Source organism: Oncorhynchus nerka, linkage group LG12 (genome assembly GCF_034236695.1).
Source record: "Oncorhynchus nerka isolate Pitt River linkage group LG12, Oner_Uvic_2.0, whole genome shotgun sequence".
Lineage (NCBI taxonomy): Eukaryota > Metazoa > Chordata > Actinopteri > Salmoniformes > Salmonidae > Oncorhynchus > Oncorhynchus nerka.
The window spans coordinates 62,823,339-62,846,098 of NC_088407.1; the positions used below are offsets into that span (position 1 = coordinate 62,823,339).

Sequence of the window (22,760 nt, forward strand, 5' to 3'; positions counted from 1 at the left end):
GTGTGGAGACAAGCCCTGCGATGGATCTGATCCACAACTCTCCATATCTGAGAGATCTGAATTATTTCTTGAGCATCTGAGAGGAAGAGTCAGTGTACGTATAAATACTATAGACTAACCCTAACCCTTGAGTGGTAATACATTGATTGTACTTACAGCTGAAGTGCCAACCCTAACCGTATCAATAATCCTAACCCTAGCTATAACCCTAACCGTAACAATGCAACTCTTGTTACACTGTACTTATACGAACAGTTACACAGTAATAACAACTCTGTGATGTAAAGTGTGACCGGTTTGTAAAGTTTGACTGTGTGTGTAAGATTAGTGTATGCATCCTTACCAGGGTACTTGGGCAGGAGTCCGGTGATGCCCCACCACTGTACCGACAGAGCTCTGCGTTCCCGATTCCAGCAGTCCTGCCTCACTGCTGAGGAGCCACAGTCGACCCTGCAGACCACACATGGGATCACCAAACCTACACACACATGGAGGAGAGACAGCCACCAATTAAACAGAAAACAGCTCTCTTTGTAGTGTCCCCATATTGTTACACCCGTCTGCAAAGCTGTCATCAAGGCAAAGGGTAGCTACTTTGAAGAATCTCCAATATAAAATATATTTTGATTTGTTTCACACTTTTTTGGTTACTACATGATTCCATGTGTGTTATTTCATAGTTTTGATGGCTTCACTAATATTCTACAATGTAGAAAATAGTCAAAATAAAGAAAAACTCTTGAATGAGTAGGTGTGTCCAAACTTTGGACTGGTACTGTACATTTATACATCACTTTACAGAACCAACGTTATGGATATGGCTTTAAGAACGTAGTTAACTTGCAGTGCCGTAAAGCCTAGAGGGCTACTATTCATGCCTATGATATCCACCATCAGATCTAAGTACAGCAGACACAGCAAAGTAATAGCCCATTTTACCACATAACTAATATGTGATCAGAAGCTGTAGTCTCTAGCACTTACCTGCCACAGTATCCGTGCTCCCCTTCCACTCAGGGATCAGACCATCCCTCTCCCTGTGGATGTGCTGACTTGACTAATGTGTGTCCACAGTAGAACTCTCCTCTTAAACAAGCTCCTTTGGGCCATGATAATCAAGTAATCTCAATCTCACTCGAGATCGCATTGGCTGATTGGCTGCGTGGATGTGTATGGACGTGTGCGTGAGAGACAGAGAGAGTGACAGGAATAGGAGAGCGTGTGTGTGAGGGGAGGAGTAGGTGAAAATGCTTTGTTGCAAATGCAATTACACCATGAGGATAAAGGAGATTGTATTAAGGTATTTGGAGCTTTTGATTGTCAGTGTTAAGCGATTCTTGGCCCATTTCCTTTCCCCTCTGAAGCGTACATAGTGTCACCAAAGCACTGACTAGTGGGTAGCAGAAATGTTGTTACCTGATCACATTAAGGCATATTATCAAACAACCTGACACATTTTCAGTGTTTGCTTATGAGATTAATATTGTCCTCTTTGATATTGTGGGAATGACACTTGTCATCACAAACTTATGTGTTGCCGTACTTGGCCTCAACCTGTTTCAGGGATGGAGACTCACAGACCCAGAAGAGGGCTCACTGGACACAATACTAGAAGCACACACATACATACAGACATACACACCCCTGTAAACCCCTACTTTTCTTATCTTTGTTTCATCTCTGTCACTATATGAGTTTACAGGTGACCTTGTTTCCTTTGCTTCAGTGAAGCTTCCATTTAAAAGAAAGAATAGCAGAGCACAGTTTAGTGTAAATGGAATAGGCTATTCATACTTTAGTAATTTAGTCTTTGAGAAAAGAAATGTATTTGTCCATTCATTCAATATCAGCCCCTCTGTCAAACGCACGCACACACGCACACGCACACACATGCACACATACACACACACGCACACATACACACACATACACACGACCCTTGGCCAATAACTCTTTGTGGTGCTGCAGTCAGATTTGTGCAGGTGGCAGAAGGTACGTCCAAATCCTACAGGGCAGATTAGAGGGGATTATTAGGAGGGTCAGGGGGCTTGGCCAGCGGACTCACTCTGATGCTGCTGCGGGCGGGTGTCTGTCTACTCCTTCTGTGCCACTACGGCTCGCCTCTCTCCAGGCCAAGTCTTAGGATGCCTGTCAGTGAAGAACAAAACAAACCCTTAAACAGAGATGGGAGCCAGATCAGACGGACACTGTGAATGCTGCTGAGATAAGGTAGGTCCCACTGAATGCTGCTGAGATAAGGTAGGTCCCACTGAATGCTGCTGAGATAAGGTAGGTCCCACTGAATGCTGCTGAGATAAGGTAGGTCCCACTGAATGCTGCTGTTTCATGTTTTTTTGTTCAATTTTATAGTCGATTCTATTTCTAGTTTATTCCATTCTATTTCTTCAGATTAATTTCTTAGCAAAGTATTGTGTTAATAGTGGGTTCAGCAGAGGTGACAGTCCAGAGGTGTGCATTATCCAATTTGGTCATTTTTAATATTTGTGTAACAGCTACTGTATGAGAAAATGTTCCTGCAGTGATTCAGATATTCATGACTATGTTTGATCATACCGTGTGGTGCAGGGCTGTCAACACTTATAAACAGGAGACCCCTAGTCAAGAAATGTAATATAAATCACTGAGCTAAGCTGCTTATGTGAGGGTGTGCAGAAACCTTCCATCTACAACCCTGGCCCCTCCCTTTATCCATCCACAGCCCATTGTGCCTCTTACACCTTCCCCTATCCTCTCCCCCATCCAGCATCCTACCAGGACATTGGATAAAACTAAACAAACATATTTAAGATGGCCGTGCTGAAAGTGAAATTCACCAAGACCAACAGGGACAAGCTTGCCCAGGTGCTGTGGATCCTCAACTGGGTTTCCGTGGTGACGGGGTTGATTCTGTTTAGCCTGGGGCTCTTCCTAAAGGTGGAGATCAACAAGCGCTGGGAGCTTATGGCAGAAAGGGACCTCCACTACGTCCCCAACATGCTCATTGCCACAGGCCTCATCGCCTGTGGCATAAATTTCCTGGGCGGGAAGATCTGCTACGACTGTGCGGACACCACTAAGTTCCTGCGCTGGAAGCTGCTGATGCTGCCCTACGTCATCTGCACCTTCTTCTTCACCTTCTGCATCCTGGTGGGGGCACTCATGTGCTACGGAATGCGCGGGGAGCTAGAGGAGGCTCTGGACCTGGGTCTGCGGGACGCCATGCGCTATTATAAGGACACGGACACACCAGGCCGCTGCTTCCTGAAGCGCACTGTGGACCTGCTGCAGATTCAGTTCCAGTGCTGCGGCAACTTCGGCTTCAGAGACTGGTTCCAGATCCAGTGGATCAGCAACCGCTACCTGGACATGTCCTGCAGGGAGGTTGTGGCGTAAGTACAGACTAGAATAGTGATACCCTACCTGCCAGATCAGACAGAGCTCAGCTCCGTGCCCATGTATACTATGATCTTAAGGTTCTTGAATTTGAGGCTCTAGATGCCCCAAGTGATGCCGTCTGTCTCGGTCTCTCCCTTTTCCCCTCTCCACGTCTCTAGCCGGCTGAGGAGTAACGTGGAAGGGAAATACCTGATGGACGGGGTTCCCTTCAGCTGCTGTAACATTAACTCACCACGGCCCTGCATCCAGCACCAGATCACCAACAGCTCAGCCCACTTCAACTATGAATACCAGACAGAGGAGCTCAACTTGTGGAAGAAGGGCTGCCGCCAGGCCCTGCTGGAGTACTACACACACATCATGCAGTCCATTGGCCTCACCGTCCTCATCATCTGGCTGTTTGAGGTAGGCATAGGTGTGTTCTTACAAACAGACTGATGTGGTTTGAATATAAGTAAAACATGGTGCCTGAGACTTACCTGACATACACCAAACCCATTATTTAGACTCAGCAAACCACTAATTAGAAAGAACTCAATCTACATTGCAGTATTCTGTCTGACACCTTGTCCTTGCAGTTCAGGGCTTCTGGTCCACCTCCCATGCACGTTATCCTCCCTTAGAGTGATACATATAATTGTTCATTCACTTTGCATGCTCCCTAATCCCACACCAAATCTCTTTTGTGACATTGGCTCCGGGTTATCCATGCTCAGCTTTGTGTGTGGACTCACCCTTTGTCCTCTACTGGGTCACATGGAGCTGTCCCAAAATACACATCCCAAACCTACAGCTACTTCTGGGACCCACATATTTTACTCTGGTCCACTATAAATGATAAACAAAAGTTACAGTCATCAGTATATTACATGGTCTAGGGATTCCCTCAGTAATGTTTGTGTGTTGTTGTAGCTGTCGGTGCTGACGGGGGTGCGTTACCTCCAGACATCCCTGGAGAACGTGCTGAGACAGGGGGACCCAGACTCAGAGTCCGACGGCTGGCTCCTGGAGAACAGCTTTGTGGAGACAGCCAGATCCAACTTCAATATCATAAAGAGCTTGGGGAAGTGCAACCAGATTGACACAGCCAACAACGGCGACCCCAACATCGATGTCCCCTCCACAGCCTACTATGGACCAGACAACCTGCCCCCAAAACAGATTCCTGTGGCCAGTTGACACCTGCTCAGACACCTTATATAGCCCACTCCACAGAGCCCTCAAAAGGTGAGGGACCAGGCAATACACATCAACAGTTTGTCTAAAGAACAGGAACTGCCTCGGGCAATAACAGCTTGCCTGAAAGAAACATGGAATTGAGGCAGAATAGGACAATGTGGCAAACTGAGCAATGGTTGTAAAAGGGAGGACTGCCATTACAGGGGGATTGGATGAGGTTATATGGCAGTATGCAAATGTTTTTGCAAAATTGAGACAACCCATAGCAGATTGGTACAGAACACGATTATAATAGATAACATGGAAATGGATAGCAGAGATTGTTTAGCAAGAGCATATGAAACAGAATCAATGCGTCTTCGATTCTATGCCATCATCACCTTGTTACCTTTTCATATACCCATAATCAAATTCATTTAAAAAGGAGTGAAAGCCAAACTGTGTTATTCCGCCTTCAACTTGTGAACCCTTCATTGACAATCGCCTACAGAAATACCTTTAGGTCAAACATTTAATTATTTCAAGAGAGCCAGAGACTTGTTAACTGAAATAGCACAGACATAAAATAAAACAAAACAAACAGTCAGTCACTTCAAGTTCCTAACTACATTTAAATGTGCCTCAGCCTGAATGTAATGATAAGGACATTGGTCGAAATGAAAATATGCAGGCCATTTCCCACTGTATTGGGACAAGCTTGTAGAAAAACATGGCAATTAAATGTGTGCCGAGTCTTGATAAAATACCCACTTAGGCTTTTACAAATATTTGCTCTAGTTTTCTACAGCTATAGACCAATGCAACTCAGCATGTCTTACTCATTATAACCAAGCCTTCAAGAAATGTTACAAATATGTCAACAGAGGAAGGATCCATGTGAGTTAGAGGGGTTTGTGGGATAGACATTGCCTACAGATGGAAATCCTAAAAGGGAAAGAGTAAATAAGCTTATAAATACAAAATCATTTTGGAACATATACAGTTACCAAGATGTTGCTGATAGTTGCTAGTTGGTTTTGTTCAGTACAAGATAAACAATGACTGGTAAGACACATTCTGTAGGAGAAATGTGAAGACCAAGCACACAAGTGTTGGCACTTAAAATAAATATCACTGGTGCCATTTTCCTACTCTACTCAAAAAATAAAACACCATGTCTTTATTTTCTTTCCATGACATGTGATGAACCTGTGCAGCAAGTCTGTATGCATAGTAGTGACAACCAAGATTGAGATTTCTAAGCGATAGCAGAATTGAGCTAAGGACCCCCACTGCCTCTGATTACCCCTAATCTGTGTCTGAATGGGATTTCACATTTACCTCTCACCTCCAATCAATCAGCGGACACACACAGTCTATTAGAGGCACAGAGCCAGAGCCACACCAGACTACTTAAGGCTCAGTTTCAACTACTGAGCACGACAGATACGACACTACCAATCAACACAATATACGATCTTGGATGAGGTATGAAAGAGGCTACCTTATTTCAGTCTTTAGCAGAACTATATAGGTTCTGTGCCTGGTCCCTCACTGTGGAATGAAAGAGTGTAAGGAAAGTCATATTAGCAAGTCTGATTTATTAGACATCACAGGTGCTGAGCAACAATCAACAGTATTATAGCTGCTGCATAAATACTTACAACAGTCAAGTGCTGCCAGGAAGAGCTTAGTAGTAAGTGGGTATTATACATGTAGGTAATTCTTGCAGGAAACATGAGTTAAGGGCACTGCATAATAGGAAAATGGGAGTTGATGTCATTGTGCAAGTCAATGACCTGACATACGACGTGATGGTGTTGATAAGATATAATTACTTTCAAGTTATATATATTTTTTAGTGATCGACTCTCCTTTCAGACACTGAAGAGTAAGCATAAACTGATGAACAATCACAGCATTTCTGGTCTTATTCCCAGTCAGACACAGAGGGCACAATAACTCATCATCTAGACAATAGCGTCTTTATTCAGACAGCCTTGTTATCATACAATGTCAAGCAATGCAAATTAGGAAAAATAAAACCATACAATATATGCACAAAATGTCATTTTCCTGAAAAGTTTGATGTACAAATCTCAACTGTATTATTATAGCGATGAGTCTTTTTCATGTACCCTCCCATAAAATGTACATCCTTGTCTTAAACACACTAATGTAGTAGTAGTGATGTCCTCTTATTTACTTGTTAGATTAGTTATGTGTACAGAAAGCATCTAATGACTGTATCAGGTTGGCAAAATAGGGAATTTCAGCCAAAATAAAAGTATTGTGCACACCAAGGGCAAATGTTCAAAAGTACTCCGATTACAAGCACCACAGTAAAAAAGTGAAATTTCTCATGATGTACTTTTGCATTTGACCAGTACAGACATTTCTTGTATATCTATACATACATTATCTTTTCATATAATTGAACCAGGATGATGGTGACTAACATGAAGAGGGGGTATGAGGCCTCTGTCACACACAAGAATACGAACTGGACATCCTTTAACACCTCAGGTCCTATCAAGGTCCAATGCAGACCTTATCTCATTATAGAATCATTTTGTGTAACAATGAAGTACCTTTCTGTGATTGTTTCCAATTGAAATGGTCAAAAAGAAACAAAAATAGCTTCTTTGCAAAGAGCAGTTTCTCAAGCAAGAATTGTATTAGGACTGTCTGGGATTAGTCTGTGGGGAGAGGAATACTGAAAACTAGCTGTTATTGGCAGTGTTTTGGAACTCTCTTTCTTATTGGTCTATGAGCTAATATACCACCTGTTGATGTCACCAGGCAGGCCAAAACTCTATCCCACCAAAACAGGCTGAAATCTCCAGCTGCATTTTCAAACAACTCTTATATTAAAAGGGCATTAGCATTCTTACAACTTCACAGTTTTATTCCAACCTTAGTGAAAATGCATATAAACAAAGGAAAATCTATTTTTTGACTGCCCCTGGGCCTTAAATAATATTGCAAAGTTACTATGGGTGTTATTTTCAACAGTAATGAAAACAGAGATGATAGTAGTGTTGTCAGAGAGTACTGTGTGTCACTCAAATAGAGGAGACTGAAAAGGAACACTGACCCTTGTTGGCCAGTCTTCCTCCGGGAATGTGTGAGCACAGTGGACCTCTGAACACAGGCAGTCTGCACCAGGGCTGGGGAGCAGGTCTGGACCTCCTGCTCCTCCTGACATAGGATGGAGGACAGCACCTCCCTCTCAGCCGGGGTGGAGCCCCGTTGGAGGCCCCACTACCACACACAACTCTCCTAGCTCCATGGCACAGCTACAGGACAGGGGGAAGAAACATGACAACACACTTATTCACTTTAAACCAACCAGCTAATACATACACTCTGTTCAAAAGTTTGTGGTCACTTAGAAATGTCCTTGTTTTTGAAAGAAAGCACATTTTTTGTCCATTAAAAGAACATCAAATTGATCAAAAATACAGTGTAGACATAGTCATTTACAACATTAACAATTGTAGCTGGAAACGGCTGATTTTTTTAAATGGAATATCTACATAGGTGTACAGAGGCCCATTATCAGCAACCATCACTCCTGTGTTCCAATGGCACGTTGTGTTAGCTAATCCAAGTTCATAATTTTAAAAGGCAAATTGATCATTAGAAAACCCTTTTGCAATTATGTTAGCACAGCTGAAAACTGTTTTTCAGATTAAAGAAGCAATACATCTGGCCTTCCATAGACTAGTTTAGTATCTGGAGCATCAGCATTTGTGGGTTCGATGATTTATTTTTAATTTCACCTATGTTTAATCAGGTAGGCCAGTTGAGAACAAGTTCTCATTTACAACTGCGACCTGGCCAAGATAAAGCAAAGCAGTGCGACAAAAACAACAACACAGAGTTACACATGGAATAAACAAAAGTACAGTCAATAACAATAGAAAAATCTACTCTAATCTAGAGTTTGTACAAATGGAGTAAGGAGGTAAGGCAATAAATAGGCCATAGTAGCGAAGTAATTACAATTTAGCAAATTAACACTAGAGTAATAGATGTGAAGGTGATGATGTGCAAGTAGAAATACTGGTGTGCAAAAGAGCAAGAAAAGTCATTAAAAACAATATAGGGATGAGGCAGTTAGTTGGAAGGGCTATATACAGATGGGCTGTGTACAGCTGCAGAGATCAGTGAGCTGCTCAGACAGCTGATGCTTAAAGTTAGTGAGGGAGATATAGGTCTCCAACTTCAGCAATTTTTGCAATTCGTTCCAGTCATTGGCAGCAGAGAACTGGAAGGAAAGGCGGCCAAAGGAGGTGTTCGCTTTGGGGATGACCAGAGAGATATATTTGCTGGAGCGCGTGCTACTGGTGGGTGTTAGGGTGACCAGTGAGCTGAGATAAGGTGGAGCATTACCTAGCAAAGACTTATAGATGACCTGGAGCCAGTGGGTCTGGCGACGAATATGTAGCGTGGGCCAACCGACGAGAGTATACAGGTCGCAGCGGTGGGTAATATATGGGGTTTTGGTGACAAAGCGGATGGCACTCTGATCGCAAACAAAAAGGCTATTTTGTAAATGACACCGCCGAAGTCGAGGATCAGTAGGATGGTCAGTTTTACGAGGGTATACTTGGCAGCGTGAGTGAAGGAGGCTTTGTTTGCGAAATAGGAAGCCGATTCTAGAACTAAAGTTACCTTAATACCTCTAAATTAAGCATATACAGTTGAAGTCTGAAGTTTACATACACTTAGGTTGGAGTCATTAAAACTCATTTTTCAACCACTCCACAATTTTCTAGTTAACAAACTATAGTTTTGGCAAGTCGGTTAGGACATCTACTTTGTGCATGACACAAGTAATTTTTCCAACAATTGTTTACAGACAGATTATTTCACTTATAATTCACTGTATCACAATTACAGTGGGTCAGAAGTTGACATACACTAAGTTGACTGCCTTCAAACAGCTTGGAAAATTCCAGAAAATTATGTCACGGCTTTAGAAGCTTCTGATAGGCTAATTGACATAATTTGAGTCAATTGGGGGTGTACCTGTGGATGTATTTCAAGGCCTACCTTCAAACTCAGTGCCTCTTTGCTTGACATCAGGGAAAAATCAAAAGAAATCAGCCAAGACCTCAGAAAAAAAACATTGTAGACCTCCGCAAATCTGGTTCATCCTTGGGAGCAATTTCCAAACGCCTGAAGGTACCACGTTCATCAGTACAAACAATAGTATGCCAGTATAAACACCATGGGACCACACAGCCGTCATACCGCTCAGGAAGGAGACGTGTTCTGTCTCCTAGAGATTAACCTATTTTGGTGCAAAAAGTGCAAATCAATCCCAGAACAGCAAAGGACCTTGTGAAGATGCAGGAGGAAACAGGTACAAAAGTATCTATATCCACAGTAAAACGAGCAAGGAAGAAAGCTAGTTTGCTGACAGGTTGTAGAGAAGAAAATAACAACAATTTTTAAAAGTTATTTGAAGCCAGTGATGGCCTTTCTACTTTAGCGCCTTCTTTGTCTAATTTGTGTGGGGGGGGTTGGGGGGGGTATTCCCACACATGTTATCTTCCTCTGGGAGGGGTCTTAATGGAGCCTACTGTGCCGAGGTGTGTGTGGTAGATGGGCACAATGGTGAGGTGTGTTACAGACAGGAAACAAGGAATTACCTGAGATAATACTCCAGCCTTCAGTATGGGAGTGCAACATGGGACCACTGGTTTGATAAAGACCATCAGAGTCTCTTGTCTTCTTTCACTTGGGTCTCGTAAGAGGTCACCATTTCCCTAACAAAAAACAAATAAATGATTGGTACCCCGTAGTGAGGTGAATTCATTATTAGCTGTATTAGTGCGTCATGAAAAGAAACATGTTATATAAACAGCATTATGTAGTGTGGGTTATTTTAAAGGGCTGACCTGATTTGCCACAGCTATTTTATTAAGCACCCAGGCCACCACCATGGTTCACAAACTGATTTGTTTTTTTGAAGTAGTGTAGATAAACACTTTTAGTAAAATGATCAATGTCGCTAACAATTATGGTGTTTACATGGAATTGTATACTCCACAACACCATGTTATTACATCATGCTCATTCCTTTGCTCTATCTAAAACTTTTCTTTCCAGGAATAAAATGATATTTGCTCCTACTGAAGTCTATGGAATCTTGCTTCATTGATCTATAACCATGGCGAATTGTTTAATCATTTCCACTTTTGAAAGTGGATACTTTAGTTGTTAAATAAACCAAAATAACAGACTTGACCAGTTTGAGTAACCCTAGCCCATAGTTAATAGATAACCCTAAAGGCACACTTGCACTTTGTCTCCCCAAATAGTAAATGGAGGGTTTTGACACATCTTGCTGATGCCCAAGCTGAAAGGTAGGTCTGTTATTGAGCAGTATATAACTATTTGTAATAGTATATTAGATAAGATATATATTGTTGCTTTAATTGTTGAAATGATACTCTTATTTGGGAGTTGTGATTTTGAAACCCCTAATTAGCTAATTTATTTTGAAATGACTCCATTGAACTTTTTTCTGCCTCAGTTTTCTTTGTGTATGAGTCCTGATACAATGCATTAGTTATTGACTCCAAACCTATATCTCTTGCAATTTGCCCATAGTACTATTGCAGGTTGGATCAAATAAGTCACCAAAGAACTATGATGATGAAGGTGGGACTCCTTTTCCTCCTGACTTATGTCTGCACCTTCACCCCTGTCTACCAAACTCAAGAGCGGAGCCCCAACATTACAGACCTGACCTACAAGAACATGGACTTTGCCATGAATCTCTACAGAAAGATTGCAGGTTACCATGATAAAAACATATTTTTCTCACCCCTGAGCATATCCACAGCTTTTGCCACCCTCTCCATGGCAGCGCATGGTCCCACACGAGACCAGATAGTGAAGGGGCTCAACCTGGCCCACCTAGATCGGGAGAACCAGCCAGACATAATTCCAGAACTCTTCCAACACCTCCAAGGGAACATCACACAAGATGGATCATTGAAATTTGACCAGAGCACCGCCCTCTTCGTCCGCCTAACTTTTGAGGTAGAGAGAGACTACAGTGACCAGGTCAAGAAATTCTTCAACGCTGACATCAACAATGTTGACTTTGCAGATGGAAAAGCTAGCGTTGCCCTGATCAATGACTACATAACGAGAAAGACTGGTAACAAAGTCAAGGAGGTGGTCTCTAACTTGGATCCACTCACCCAACTCATGCTCATCAACACCATTTTCTTTCAGGGTGAGCAGCTATGTCATGCATTCTCTGATTTAAGCAGTTCCACCATATCATTTAAAAAACATAACATTTTACTGGTTAGTATGTTTAGTTCAGACTTGGGTCTACCATTATTGTATCCCATCAGTATATCTTATTTAAAGATATACTGATAAAATCTTATTTAAAGATATACTGATGGGATACAATTATGGTAGAACCATGTTTTAATAAATTTCATTTTCAAAGTTGAATTGCATTGCCTAAAATACCACAATAACACATTTTCTTCCCGATAAATATGCTTTGTCATATTTGGAATTTAGGTGAATGGCAAATGCCCTTCAACCCTAATCACACAGAAAATGGACGCTTCTTTATTGACAACTACAACATTGTCCAGGTGCCCATGATGTTTAGAATGGAGGATAAGTTCTACACAATGGATGACATTCCCCTGAAAGCCAAGGTGCTGAAGCTACCTTACCGGGAGGGCGTTTCAATGCTTATTCTGCTACCCAACAAAGGCCTGGATTATACCACAATAGATGACGAGATCACAACTAAGAGATTCCTCAGCTGGATCAAAAACCTGAAAAAAATGTAAATAGAAAAGTCAAGTGTATTTTGTGATGAAACATTGCAAAATTCCATTGGTTTTGTAAGCGGTGTTTTGTGTTTTATGAAAGTTGTCTGTTATTTCACAGGAAACTGGAAGTTCAACTGCCCAAGTTCAAGATGGAGCAATCTTACGCCATGCACAGCATCCTTCCAGATTTGGGCATATCCAGTATCTTCCATGACACCGCTAACCTCACTAGGTTGAGCAAAGACCCAGGCCTGAAGGTGTCAGAGGTCAGTTGAATTAACAGGCCTTAACCAATTTCCATCTATATCAATTGAGAAATATATCATTAAATTACACACTGTGGATAAATAACAAATAACATATTATTGCAATGATAATTTGGTTGCAGGTGTTGCACAAGGCAGTGATTGAGGTGGATGAGAAAGGCACCACTGCAGCCGCTGCCACAGAAGGCACCATCACTGGATATGCCTTACCCTCTTCCTTTATCGTTAACCGACCATTCTTCTTTTTTATTTACCATGAGGCCACTAACAGCTTGTTGTTCATGGGCCGAGTGATTGACCCCACCAAAAACTGATTGTAAAGAGTACTATGTATTTGGTGTCTGGAGAGGTGTTGTACATGTAATATGTTCAGTTTGTATGTATTAAAAGGTGAACAGATATTCAACTGGTTTGGTGATCTTCCTAATATAAAGACTGTAACCTGAACATTTCAACCCTGCCTGAGTCCTTAAATTGAAGGCATGTATCACATATTATCTAAAAAATTAAGCAAATATGACCAACGTTAGAGTCCAATTAATGTTACATTATAGAAAACCTTTTCATATGTAGTATGTCTGATCTGCATTGTCAATGATGTCTTCTCCATCACTTCAGACACACATTCCAGCAACACTGCTCTCTGCTCAAGCTGAAAGGTTACTAATAAAGTTTTTCAAACCACGTGATTACAAATGCCATGGCTGCGTCCTCGTGTCATATGTGAGTCCAATCAAGTCGTGTGATTTATCCTTATCGGAGGAAATTCCTGTGAACAGTCAAAGGTTGTTTATTTATTTTTTAATCTGTTTATGCAGCTATATTTCGTGAAACTGTATTGAATATTAATTAATTTGTGGTGCAGAGTGTTTCATGTGGACAGCTATAAAATAGCTAGCTGCCATGCTGATGTTCTATCTAATATGTCAGACTGGCTAGCTAGGTTACACCTTTCAATTACTTATATAGTGAATACTTCCCTTTATTATATTTGTTTTCACCAGCTATAGCACGTACCAGTTAGAATACAGCAATTCAAGGGGCTTTATCTACCAGTAGCTGCTGGTTACAACTGATGCGTTTGTTGTCATCATAGCTAGCTAGTTTGCTAATGGCTAGCTACTTCAGCTACACGCTTTGGTATAAGGACACTTTTTTGTAACAATCTAGCCGGCACTTTGTACTGTACTAAGATCAAAATATCTAATTGGAATACACAGAATTATTCATTTTACTGTTGATCATGAATGTAGTCTTAATCATTAACTTTTTAACTGTTATCTATTCATAGAAAATGAAGCCCAACAGGAGCCAGATGAAAAATATGCGCCCTTTCTGTCGGCCGAAGTCAGCCAAACGGGGAATCCAAGTGAAGGGCAGCTGGAAAGCAGTAGAACTGGACCCCAGTCTCTTCTCAGAAGAGGGCATGGGGGGACTGGTATGTTTTGAGGAGCTGACAGACTACCGTCTGATAGACTCTGTCAAGGAAGAAGCTAAAGCAGAAGCTAAAGCAGAAAAAGATAAAAAGAAGAGAGAAGAAAGAAAAGAAAAGAGAAAAGCTAAGAAAAGAAAGGCTAGTGAGGGAGATAAGGATGGAGGGAAACAGGAGGAGGTATGTGAGGGAGGTAGTGACAAAAATGAAACGTCCGAAAAACCAGCTAGGAAGAAGAATAAAAAGAAAACAGCCCAACAAAATGATCCAACCACACAGGATGACGTTTCTGTGGACAGTAAAGTGAAAAGTGAGGAGGTGAGGGACGAAGTCCAAAACCTTGAAAATGGTTCAGAGAACGTTGTGGTCAAGGAGGAAAAGGAAAAAGCCCCTGAAGAAACTGTCTCACAAGATGCTGTTACGTGTCCTGAGGATGCTCAGCCACAATCAAACAACACAATGACTGATGGCAAAAATAAGAAAAAGAGGAAAAAGAAAAGAAAGGTAGAAAAGCAGACGGTCCCAGAGTCACAGCTAGCGCAAGAGTCACAGACAGAGTTACCCCCTCAAGGCAAAATGTCTAAACTCTCCAAAAAGAAAGCAAAGAATTGGACCAATGCGGCGCGCTCTGGTTCTGACCAAAACTCAGATGTGACAGCGTGGAAGGATCTGTTTGTCCCTGACCAAGTGTTGAAGGCACTGAGCAGTCTAGGGTTCGGATCACCCACGGCAATTCAAGCTCTGGCATTGCCACCTGCTATCAGAGACCATATGGACATTGTTGGGGCCGCCGAGACGGGTAGTGGGAAGACGCTGTCTTTCGGCATCCCCATGATCCATCATATCCTGGAGTGGAAGAAGGGAGTAGATGAAAGTGAGGGGGTGACGGATGGCCAGACTGAGCCAGGAACACAGGTGGAAAGCTTGTACCTGCCGACTGTGGAAGAATCTGTAGAGACAAGTATTTCCATGGACACCAGCGACGAGGTCACTGAGCCAGCTCCAAAGACCAGGGCTGAGTCTAAAGAGGCCTGCACTGAGGAAACCACAGAGCAGGAATATCCACAAGAGCAGGGGAGTGAAGATGTAGCAGAGGAAGACAATGCTGCTGATGACAATGAAATCATTGTGGAGGGTGACGAAAAAGCAATTGAGGAGGAGGAGGATGATGAAGAAATATATCAGGAGGATGAGAGTGACTCTGAAAAGATTGGGTGCGTCAAAGTCATTGAGAATATGGAGTTTGACTTTGACAACACAGCAGAAGAAGATGATACTCTGAAAGTCAGTGAGAAACAGCCATTGTTAGGGTTGGTTCTGTGCCCTACCAGGGAGCTGGCTGTACAGGTGAAACATCACATTGATGCTGTGGCCAAGTTTACTGGTGAGTGCGAAAGGCAGTGAGAAACCACTGATTCATAAAAAATGTGATAACCCTATTCATGAAGTAGGTGTGGGCTTTCAAGAATCACAAAGCTATTTAAATTAATAGATTCAACTGATGTGTTCCTGTGTGCAGGTATAAAAACAGCGATTGTGGTCGGTGGAATGGCTCAGCAGAAACAGATCAGGATGCTGAAACGGAGACCTGAGATCATCATTGCTACTCCAGGACGCCTGTGGGAGATGATCAAAGAGAGGCATCCACATCTGGTCAACCTAAGGCAGCTAAGGTATATAAAATACAAAATGTGTAGTTTTATGACATTACATGTAGTCCGTACTTGGCAACTAAAAGGTGAATTACCTACACAGCACATACAAGTAAACAGTAAGAGGCCAGGATGAAGCAGTTTGTTTTGGTAGCGTCAATGTAATCAGTAGTGTTTAAATAGTTGGTATAATGCATATTCAATGCAGATGTTTGTCCATATCTGGCCTGGAAAGTACATTTTATTTCCTCATACCAGTCATGATTTTAATGTATTTTTTCATAGGTGTCTAGTCATTGACGAAGCAGACCGCATGGTGGAAAGAGGCCATTTTGCTGAGCTGGAAAGTCTGCTGGAGATGCTGAACACTGTCCAGTTCAACCCAAAGAGGCAGACATTTGTGTTCTCCGCCACCCTGACCATGGCCCACAGCTTGCCCACCCGTGTCCTGCAGAAGAAGGGCAAGAAGGTGGACCAGCGAAGCAAGCTGGAGGTCCTTATGGAGAAAGTTGGGATCAGGTCCAAGCCTAAAGTCATTGATCTGACCCGGAAGGAGGCTACAGTCGAGACCCTGACTGAGACACGGATACACTGTGAAAAGGAAGAGAAGGATTTCTTCCTGTACTACTTCCTGCTCCAGTATCCAGGCCGGACTATGGTGTTTGCCAACAGTATTGACTGCATCAAGCGGCTTAACTCTCTGCTGGTCATCCTGGACCGTACTCCACTGCCACTGCATGCCAACATGCACCAGAAGCAGCGCCTAAAGAACCTTGAGAGGTTCGCTGAGAGGGAGAGGTAAGGCATAGAAAAATGACATGTATATGCTGCAGGCTAGTTATTATCCATATCGGTTTAGTTATGGATTGGATTAGCCTTGAGTGGGTCAGCAAATTTGTCTCTACCAAAAACTATTTTGACTATAGTACACATTGATGTTTACAGCTGTGTGCTCCTGACAACTGATGTGGCTGCAAGAGGGCTGGACATTCCAAATGTTCAACATGTCATTCATTACCAGGTATGCATTTTGACACCTTTGGTGGCTTCCTGTCATGCTTTGTCTGACAGTTATTCCTTAAATTAAGAACATTATTGTGTGTGCCTCAGGTTCCAAGGACATCAGAGACTTATGTCCACCGCAGTGGTAGGACAGCACGAGCCACCAAAGAGGGGCTCAGTTTGCTCCTGGTTGGGCCAGATGACATGATGAACTTCAAGAAAATTTACAGAGCTCTGGGAAAGGATGAGGAGGTTCCCATGTTTCCCATACAGAGCAAGTGCATGGCTGCCATCAAGGTAGACACCTAACAAGGCACCTATATATCACATGATCAATCTGAGCTAGGAGCTGCACATATTTACTTCTCTTTCATAATATGACATATGGTACAATGTTTTGTCTGCCTTGACAGGAGCGAGTCAACATGGCCAGGAAGATAGAGAAGATTGAGTTTCACAACAGCAGAGAGAAGCATCACAACTCTTGGTTTAAGCAAGCAGCAGAAGCTCTGGAGGTGGATCTTGATGATGATGTTTTGCTTGGTAAGACTACATAACTCATTTAATTATCTAGGAGTGGGAGGTTGGCTCATGAGAAATCCAGACATTCCATCAATAGTTAAGTGACATTTAATTTTTTCAGGGGGGAGGAAGGACGAGGAGGACGACAGACAGCAACAGAAGATGGTGAAGGGCATGAAGAAGCACCTGAAACACCTGATTTCTCAGCCTGTATTTAAGAATGTGATGAAGACCAAGTACCCCACACAGATGGGTAAGCTCTCCCTGCCCAACATGCCCCTACATGGTTTGGAAACGGCCTTGACCAGTGTCTCCAATCAGAAGAAAAGACCGAAACAAAAGAAAAAGCAGCAGTAGTGTTAATGTGTAGTCTCAATTAGAATGTCTTTTCATAAATGGAAATACAGTGCAATTATTGTAACATTTTCACATAAAATGATTTTAAGAGATATCAGAGTCTTGTTTTTATTTTTTTGCAACATTCAAGAAAGTAGAGAGGAGTTAACCACATTTGTTTACTGTACAGTACGTTCAAAGTATTCAGACCCCTTGACTTTCTCCACATTTTGTTACGTTACAGCCTTATTCTAAAATTAATCAAATGGTTTTTTTCCCTGTCAATCTACAGACAATGCCTCAATGATAAAGCAGAAACAGGTTTTTAGAATTGTTTGCAAATGTATTTTAAAAAACGTATCCCATTAACATTAGTATTCAGACCCTTTACTCTGTACTTTGTTGAAGCACCTTTGTCACCGATTACAGAATCTAGTCTTTTGGGGTATGATGATGCAACAAACTTTGCACACCTGTATTTGAGGAGTTTCTTGCATTCTTCTCTGTAGATCCCCTCAAGCTCTGTCAGGTTGGATAAGGAGCGTTGCTGCACAGCTATTTTCAGATCTCCAGAGATATTTGATGGTGTTCAAGTCCGGTCTTTGGCTGGGTCACTCAAGGACATTCAGAGACTTGTCCTGAAGCCACTCCTGCATTGTCTTGGCTGTGTGCTGAGGGTAGTTGTCCTTCTCCCAGGTCAGGTCCTGAGCGCTCTGGAGCAGGTTTTCATCAAAGATTTCTGTACTTTGCTCTGTTAATCTTTCCCCCAACTGGTCTGGACTGGTCTCCCAGTCCCTGCCGCTGAAAAACATCCCCACAGCATGATGTTGCCACCACCATGCTTCACGGTAGGGACGGTGCCAGGTTTCCTCCAGACGTGATGCTTGGCTTTCAGGCCAAAGAGTTCAATCTTGGTTTCATCAGACCAGAGAATCTTGTTTCTCATGGTCAGAGTCCTTTACGTGCCTTTCGGCAAACTCCAAGCGGGCTGTCGTGCCTTTTACTGAGCAGTGGCACCTGTTTGGCCACTACCATAAAGGCTTGATATGGTTGTCCTGGAAGGTTCTCCCATTCTCTCCATCCACAGAGGAACTCTGGAGCTCTGTCAAAGTGACCATCGGGTTCCTGGTCACCTCCCTGACCAAGACCCTTTTCCCCCGATTGCTCAGTTTGGCCGGGCGGCCAGCTCTAGGAAGTCTTGGTGGTTCCAAACGTCTTCCATTTAAGAATGATGGAGGCCACTGTGTTCTTGGGGACCTTCAATGCTGCAGACATTTTTTGGTACCCTTCCCCAGATCTGTGCCTCGACACAATCCTGTTTCGACGCTCTACGCACAATTTCTATGACCTCGTGGCTTGGTTTTGTTCTCTGCCATGCACTGTCAATTGTGGGACCTTCTATAGACAGGTGTGTGCCTTTCCAAATCATGTCCAATCAATTGAATTTATGACGGGTGAACTCCAAGTTGTAGAAACATCTCAAGGATGATCAATTGAAACAGGATGCACCTGAGTTTAATTTCGAGTTTCATTGCAAAGTGTCTGAATACTTATTTACTTAAGGTACTTATTTTTTTATTTTTAATATGTTTGCAAAAATGTCAACCTGTTTTCGCTGTGTCATTATGGGGTATTGTATGTAGATAAATTATTGAATCAATTTTAGAATAAGCAATGTAACAAAGTGGAAAAAGTCAAGGGGTCTGAATACTTTCCGAATGCATGATATTATAGAACAATACAAACTTTTACAAACATTTTTTAAACTCTTAAAATAAATTAATAACACTAAACTTCCTGTAAACCTGAGATATGTGGAGTCCTTTATCAGGCCCCTCAATGGCAATGATGTGGGTAGAGAATGTCGTAGTGGGCTGTTTTATAGAGGAGGAGTAGGGAGGGCTGGGTTCCCTCTGGAATGGTGTGGTGGGCCAGACGCTATCCGTCTCCCACTCAATGGAAGCAATGTGGATGCTAACGCCTAAGGCCTCCGACAGAGCCAGGATATCTATGTGGTCACACTCCATTGCCATGGTTTCCACTTCCTGGATAAGTCAAGAATGGACATTATGTAAGTATCTACCCATGCAGAAATATCATGATGTGTGGTCAATACAAATGTTGATGGGTTTGATCACAAATTACAGTTAGCAAAAATGTAATGTCAGTGAGTGGTCCCTGGCTCCAGAGTGGCACAGCGGTCTAAGGCACTGCATCTGTGCTAGAGGCATCACTACAGATCCTGGTTTGATTCCAGGCTGTATCACAACCGACTGTGATTGGGAGTCTCATAGGGTGGCGCACAATTGGCCTAGCATCGTCCGGGTTAGGGTTTGGCTGGGGTAGGCCGTCATTGTAAATAAGCATTTGTTCTTAACTGACTTGCCTACTTAAATACCCCATTTACTTTAATTTATTGCACCAACACTAGAGAGCAGCAAAACACTTTCAGACACTAGTTTTGAGTGGCGAGAAACTCCTTAGGACAAAATAGAATTGTCCACGGAGAAAATCAGCAGCACCAGGCACACTTCCATATCATATTAATGAAACAGGAGACGATAGCAATATGGTATTGAGCGCAACTCCTACTTACCTGAGTGCAGTAAACCTTGACTGGGTGCCTCCACAAAGTGGCTAAAGAAGTCTGCATGGTTTTGCAGGTAGGCTAATGTGAGCAGCCTTAGGTATTGCACCATACTGTCAAAGGTAGTTTGCTCATTAAAGAGCTGGAGCAATGTGTCACCATGTTCATCAGCTTCACATTGTTCCAGAACACCTACAAACTAAAAGCTGAACCTGTCTGATAATCAACCCTTGTCATTAATCAACAGGCTTCAGTTACATGAGTCTGGCGGTTATTATTGTGAAGATGCAATATTTGATTTTAGAAAATAGTACCAAGGTACATGTACATTTACCATGTTTGCAAGTATTTGAAAGAGTTCTCATCAATGCCCGCAGCCAATAACTCTGCCTCTTTGTATCACTGTTTCTTTGAATCTGAGAGACATTATGCATATACCTCCATTATTTTGAAGTGGAAAAGCCACACGCAGGCAAAGGCACATTCTTGGAATCCAAAACATTCTACAAATTCACATGGCAAAGGCTATGTGTAGGAAGGAATTTACCTTTGCAAAGCTCTGTCCTTTTGCAACAATGATTCCAGGTGTCCAAAGCTTAGGGCTCTGTAAAAGCAATTGCCATCTCCCCTGATTTCCCAGATGTACTTATTATACTGGCTGAAAATGTCTGTCAAAACTGAAGCGATGTTATTGTTTTTGAATTTGTCAAATTCAAACAAGTAATTTCATTTCACTAGCCGGTCTTATATTTTATTTAATACCTCTGATTTGACTAACAGTTAGTCAATATAATTTATGGTAACACTTTTTTAGTTTCCTTATTAGTGTAATTTCATTACAATTGTTTCAAGATAGCCAAGGCATATCTATCCAATGAAGTCGGATCTCACAGCAGACAAGTAAAGCTTTGTATGTAGGTAGCATCATTCACGTTATGATCTTTGTCAGCCTTTTGCAATGGCTAGCTAGCTATATGAATATGCATTACCCAATACTTTGCAGCTTCCTCCTCCAGTAGGTATTTCTTCTCTACTTGAAACAAACTGTCGAGCGTCCATCTGTGAAGAACAGTCGTTTGCCAAATTAATAGTCTGTAAATGGTGTACTGACAATAGTAAAAAGTCATGCTTTGTTAATTCCTACGTTCAAAATGTTTTGTTGCTAAAAGATAACATTACCATACCTGAGGCGTCTCAAAGAATAGTCATAAGACAAACTAATCAACTTCTTTGCTCGCTTTGAAGACAATACAGTGCCACTGACACGGCCCACTACCAAAACCTGCAGGCTCTCCTTCACCGCAGCCAACGTGAGTAAAACATTTAAACGTGTTAACCCTCGTAAGGCTGCTGGCCCAGACGGCATCCCTAGCCGCGTCCTCAGACTAGCTTTGAGAGACTAGTCAAGGATCATATCACCTCCATCCTACCTGACACCCTAGACCCACTACAATTTGCTTATCGCCCCAATAGGTCCACAGACGACGCAATCACACTGCCCCAAATCTGGACAAGAGGAATACCTATGTAAGAATGCTGTTCATCGATTACAGCTCAGCATTTAACACCATAGTACCCTCCAAACTCGTCATTAAGCTTGAGACCCAAGGTCTCGACCCCGCCCTGTGCAACTGGGTCCTGGACTTTCTGACAGGCCGCCCCCCAGGTGGTGAGGGTAGGAAACAACTCATCCATCACTCATCCATATACAGTGGGGAGAACAAGTATTTCATACACTGCCGGTTTTGCTACTTATAAAGCATGTAGAGGTCTGTCATTTTTATCATAGGTACACTTCAACTGTGAGAGACGGAATCTAAAACAAAAATCCAGAAAATAATAAAATGCTAATTAATTACTTAAAAATCATACAATGTGATTCTTTACATTTTGTTTTAGATTCCGTCTCTCACAGTTGAAGTGTACCTATGATAAAAATGACAGACCTCTACATGCTTTGTAAGTAGGAAACACTGCTGATTTTGCAGGTTATCAAATACTTGTTCCCCCCACTGTATATATTTTCTACATTTATCCGTTATTTTACCAGGTAAGTTGACTGAGAAAACATTCTCATTTGCAGCAACGACTTGGGGAATAGTTACAGGGGAGAGGAATGAGCCAATTGTAAACTGGGGATTATTAGGTGACCAGATTGGTAATTTAGCCAGGACACCAGGGTTACACCCCTACGATACGTGCCATGGGATCTTTAATGACCTCAGAAAGTCAGGACACCCTTTAACGTCCCATCTGAAAGACAGCAGTGTCCTGGGGCATTGGGATATTTTTTTTAGACCAGAGGAAAGAGTGCCTCCTACTGGCCCTCCAACACCATTTCCAGCAGCATCTGGTCTCCCATCCAGGGACTGACCAGGACCAACCCTGCTTAGCTTCAGAAGCAAGCCAGCAGTGGTATGCAGGGTGGTATGCTGCATAACTACATATTCTTATTCATTCCTTTACACTTGCGTGTATAAGGTAGTTGTTGTGAAATTGTTCGATTTACTTGTTAGATATTACTGCATGGTCGGAACTAGAAGCACAAGCATTTCGCTACACTCGAATTAACATCTGCTAACC

General features: G+C 42.3%; 4 protein-coding genes across 4 annotated transcripts; 3 read left to right on the forward strand and 1 right to left on the reverse strand.

Annotated features, from left to right (window-relative positions):
• Positions 1-2,042: 2,042 nt before the first annotated feature.
• Positions 2,043-7,419, forward strand: LOC115138545 (photoreceptor outer segment membrane glycoprotein 2-like). Its single transcript, XM_065025719.1, has 4 exons — positions 2,043-2,229; positions 2,765-3,389; positions 3,555-3,801; positions 4,309-7,419. The coding sequence occupies exons 2-4, from the start codon at positions 2,809-2,811 to the stop codon at positions 4,573-4,575; spliced, it is 1,095 nt and encodes a 364-aa protein (XP_064881791.1). The 5' UTR covers positions 2,043-2,229; positions 2,765-2,808; the 3' UTR covers positions 4,576-7,419.
• Positions 7,420-10,866: 3,447 nt separating this feature from the next.
• Positions 10,867-13,047, forward strand: serpina10b (serpin peptidase inhibitor, clade A (alpha-1 antiproteinase, antitrypsin), member 10b). Its single transcript, XM_029675475.2, has 5 exons — positions 10,867-10,934; positions 11,182-11,815; positions 12,118-12,394; positions 12,499-12,646; positions 12,769-13,047. Exons 2-5 carry the CDS (start codon positions 11,221-11,223, stop codon positions 12,958-12,960), a joined length of 1,212 nt encoding a protein of 403 aa, XP_029531335.1. The 5' UTR covers positions 10,867-10,934; positions 11,182-11,220; the 3' UTR covers positions 12,961-13,047.
• A 92-nt stretch (positions 13,048-13,139) lies between these two features.
• Positions 13,140-17,703, forward strand: ddx24 (DEAD (Asp-Glu-Ala-Asp) box helicase 24). The gene is made up of 8 exons (XM_029675473.2): positions 13,140-13,431; positions 13,938-15,462; positions 15,598-15,751; positions 16,016-16,528; positions 16,676-16,751; positions 16,841-17,029; positions 17,146-17,275; positions 17,376-17,703. Exons 2-8 carry the CDS (start codon positions 13,941-13,943, stop codon positions 17,609-17,611), a joined length of 2,820 nt encoding a protein of 939 aa, XP_029531333.1. The 5' UTR covers positions 13,140-13,431; positions 13,938-13,940; the 3' UTR covers positions 17,612-17,703.
• Positions 17,704-19,393: 1,690 nt separating this feature from the next.
• Positions 19,394-21,236, reverse strand: LOC115138805 (ubiquitin thioesterase OTUB2). The gene is given in 9 exon segments (XM_065025008.1): positions 19,394-19,542; positions 19,545-19,635; positions 20,187-20,205; positions 20,207-20,369; positions 20,492-20,571; positions 20,573-20,593; positions 20,725-20,843; positions 21,164-21,200; positions 21,202-21,236. Coding segments are annotated over 9 exon segments (681 nt in total). The 3' UTR covers positions 19,394-19,426.
• Positions 21,237-22,760: the final 1,524 nt, after the last annotated feature.

What these genes read in the sequence shown, in the direction of transcription:
- LOC115138545 (XM_065025719.1), top strand. Translation starts at nt 2,809, where the DNA reads ATGGCCGTGCTGAAAGTGAAATTCACCAAGACCAACAGGGACAAGCTT. An exon ending in TCCTGCAGGGAGGTTGTGGC is followed by an intron (nt 3,390 to 3,554) that starts GTAAGTACAGAC and finishes CCACGTCTCTAG; the next exon opens with CCGGCTGAGGAGTAACGTGG. An exon ending in TCATCATCTGGCTGTTTGAG is followed by an intron (nt 3,802 to 4,308) that starts GTAGGCATAGGT and finishes GTGTTGTTGTAG; the next exon opens with CTGTCGGTGCTGACGGGGGT.
- serpina10b (XM_029675475.2), top strand. Translation starts at nt 11,221, where the DNA reads ATGATGATGAAGGTGGGACTCCTTTTCCTCCTGACTTATGTCTGCACC. An exon ending in CAACACCATTTTCTTTCAGG is followed by an intron (nt 11,816 to 12,117) that starts GTGAGCAGCTAT and finishes TTTGGAATTTAG; the next exon opens with GTGAATGGCAAATGCCCTTC. An exon ending in ATCAAAAACCTGAAAAAAAT is followed by an intron (nt 12,395 to 12,498) that starts GTAAATAGAAAA and finishes GTTATTTCACAG; the next exon opens with GAAACTGGAAGTTCAACTGC.
- ddx24 (XM_029675473.2), top strand. Translation starts at nt 13,941, where the DNA reads ATGAAGCCCAACAGGAGCCAGATGAAAAATATGCGCCCTTTCTGTCGG. An exon ending in TGCTGTGGCCAAGTTTACTG is followed by an intron (nt 15,463 to 15,597) that starts GTGAGTGCGAAA and finishes TCCTGTGTGCAG; the next exon opens with GTATAAAAACAGCGATTGTG. An exon ending in TGATGATGATGTTTTGCTTG is followed by an intron (nt 17,276 to 17,375) that starts GTAAGACTACAT and finishes TAATTTTTTCAG; the next exon opens with GGGGGAGGAAGGACGAGGAG.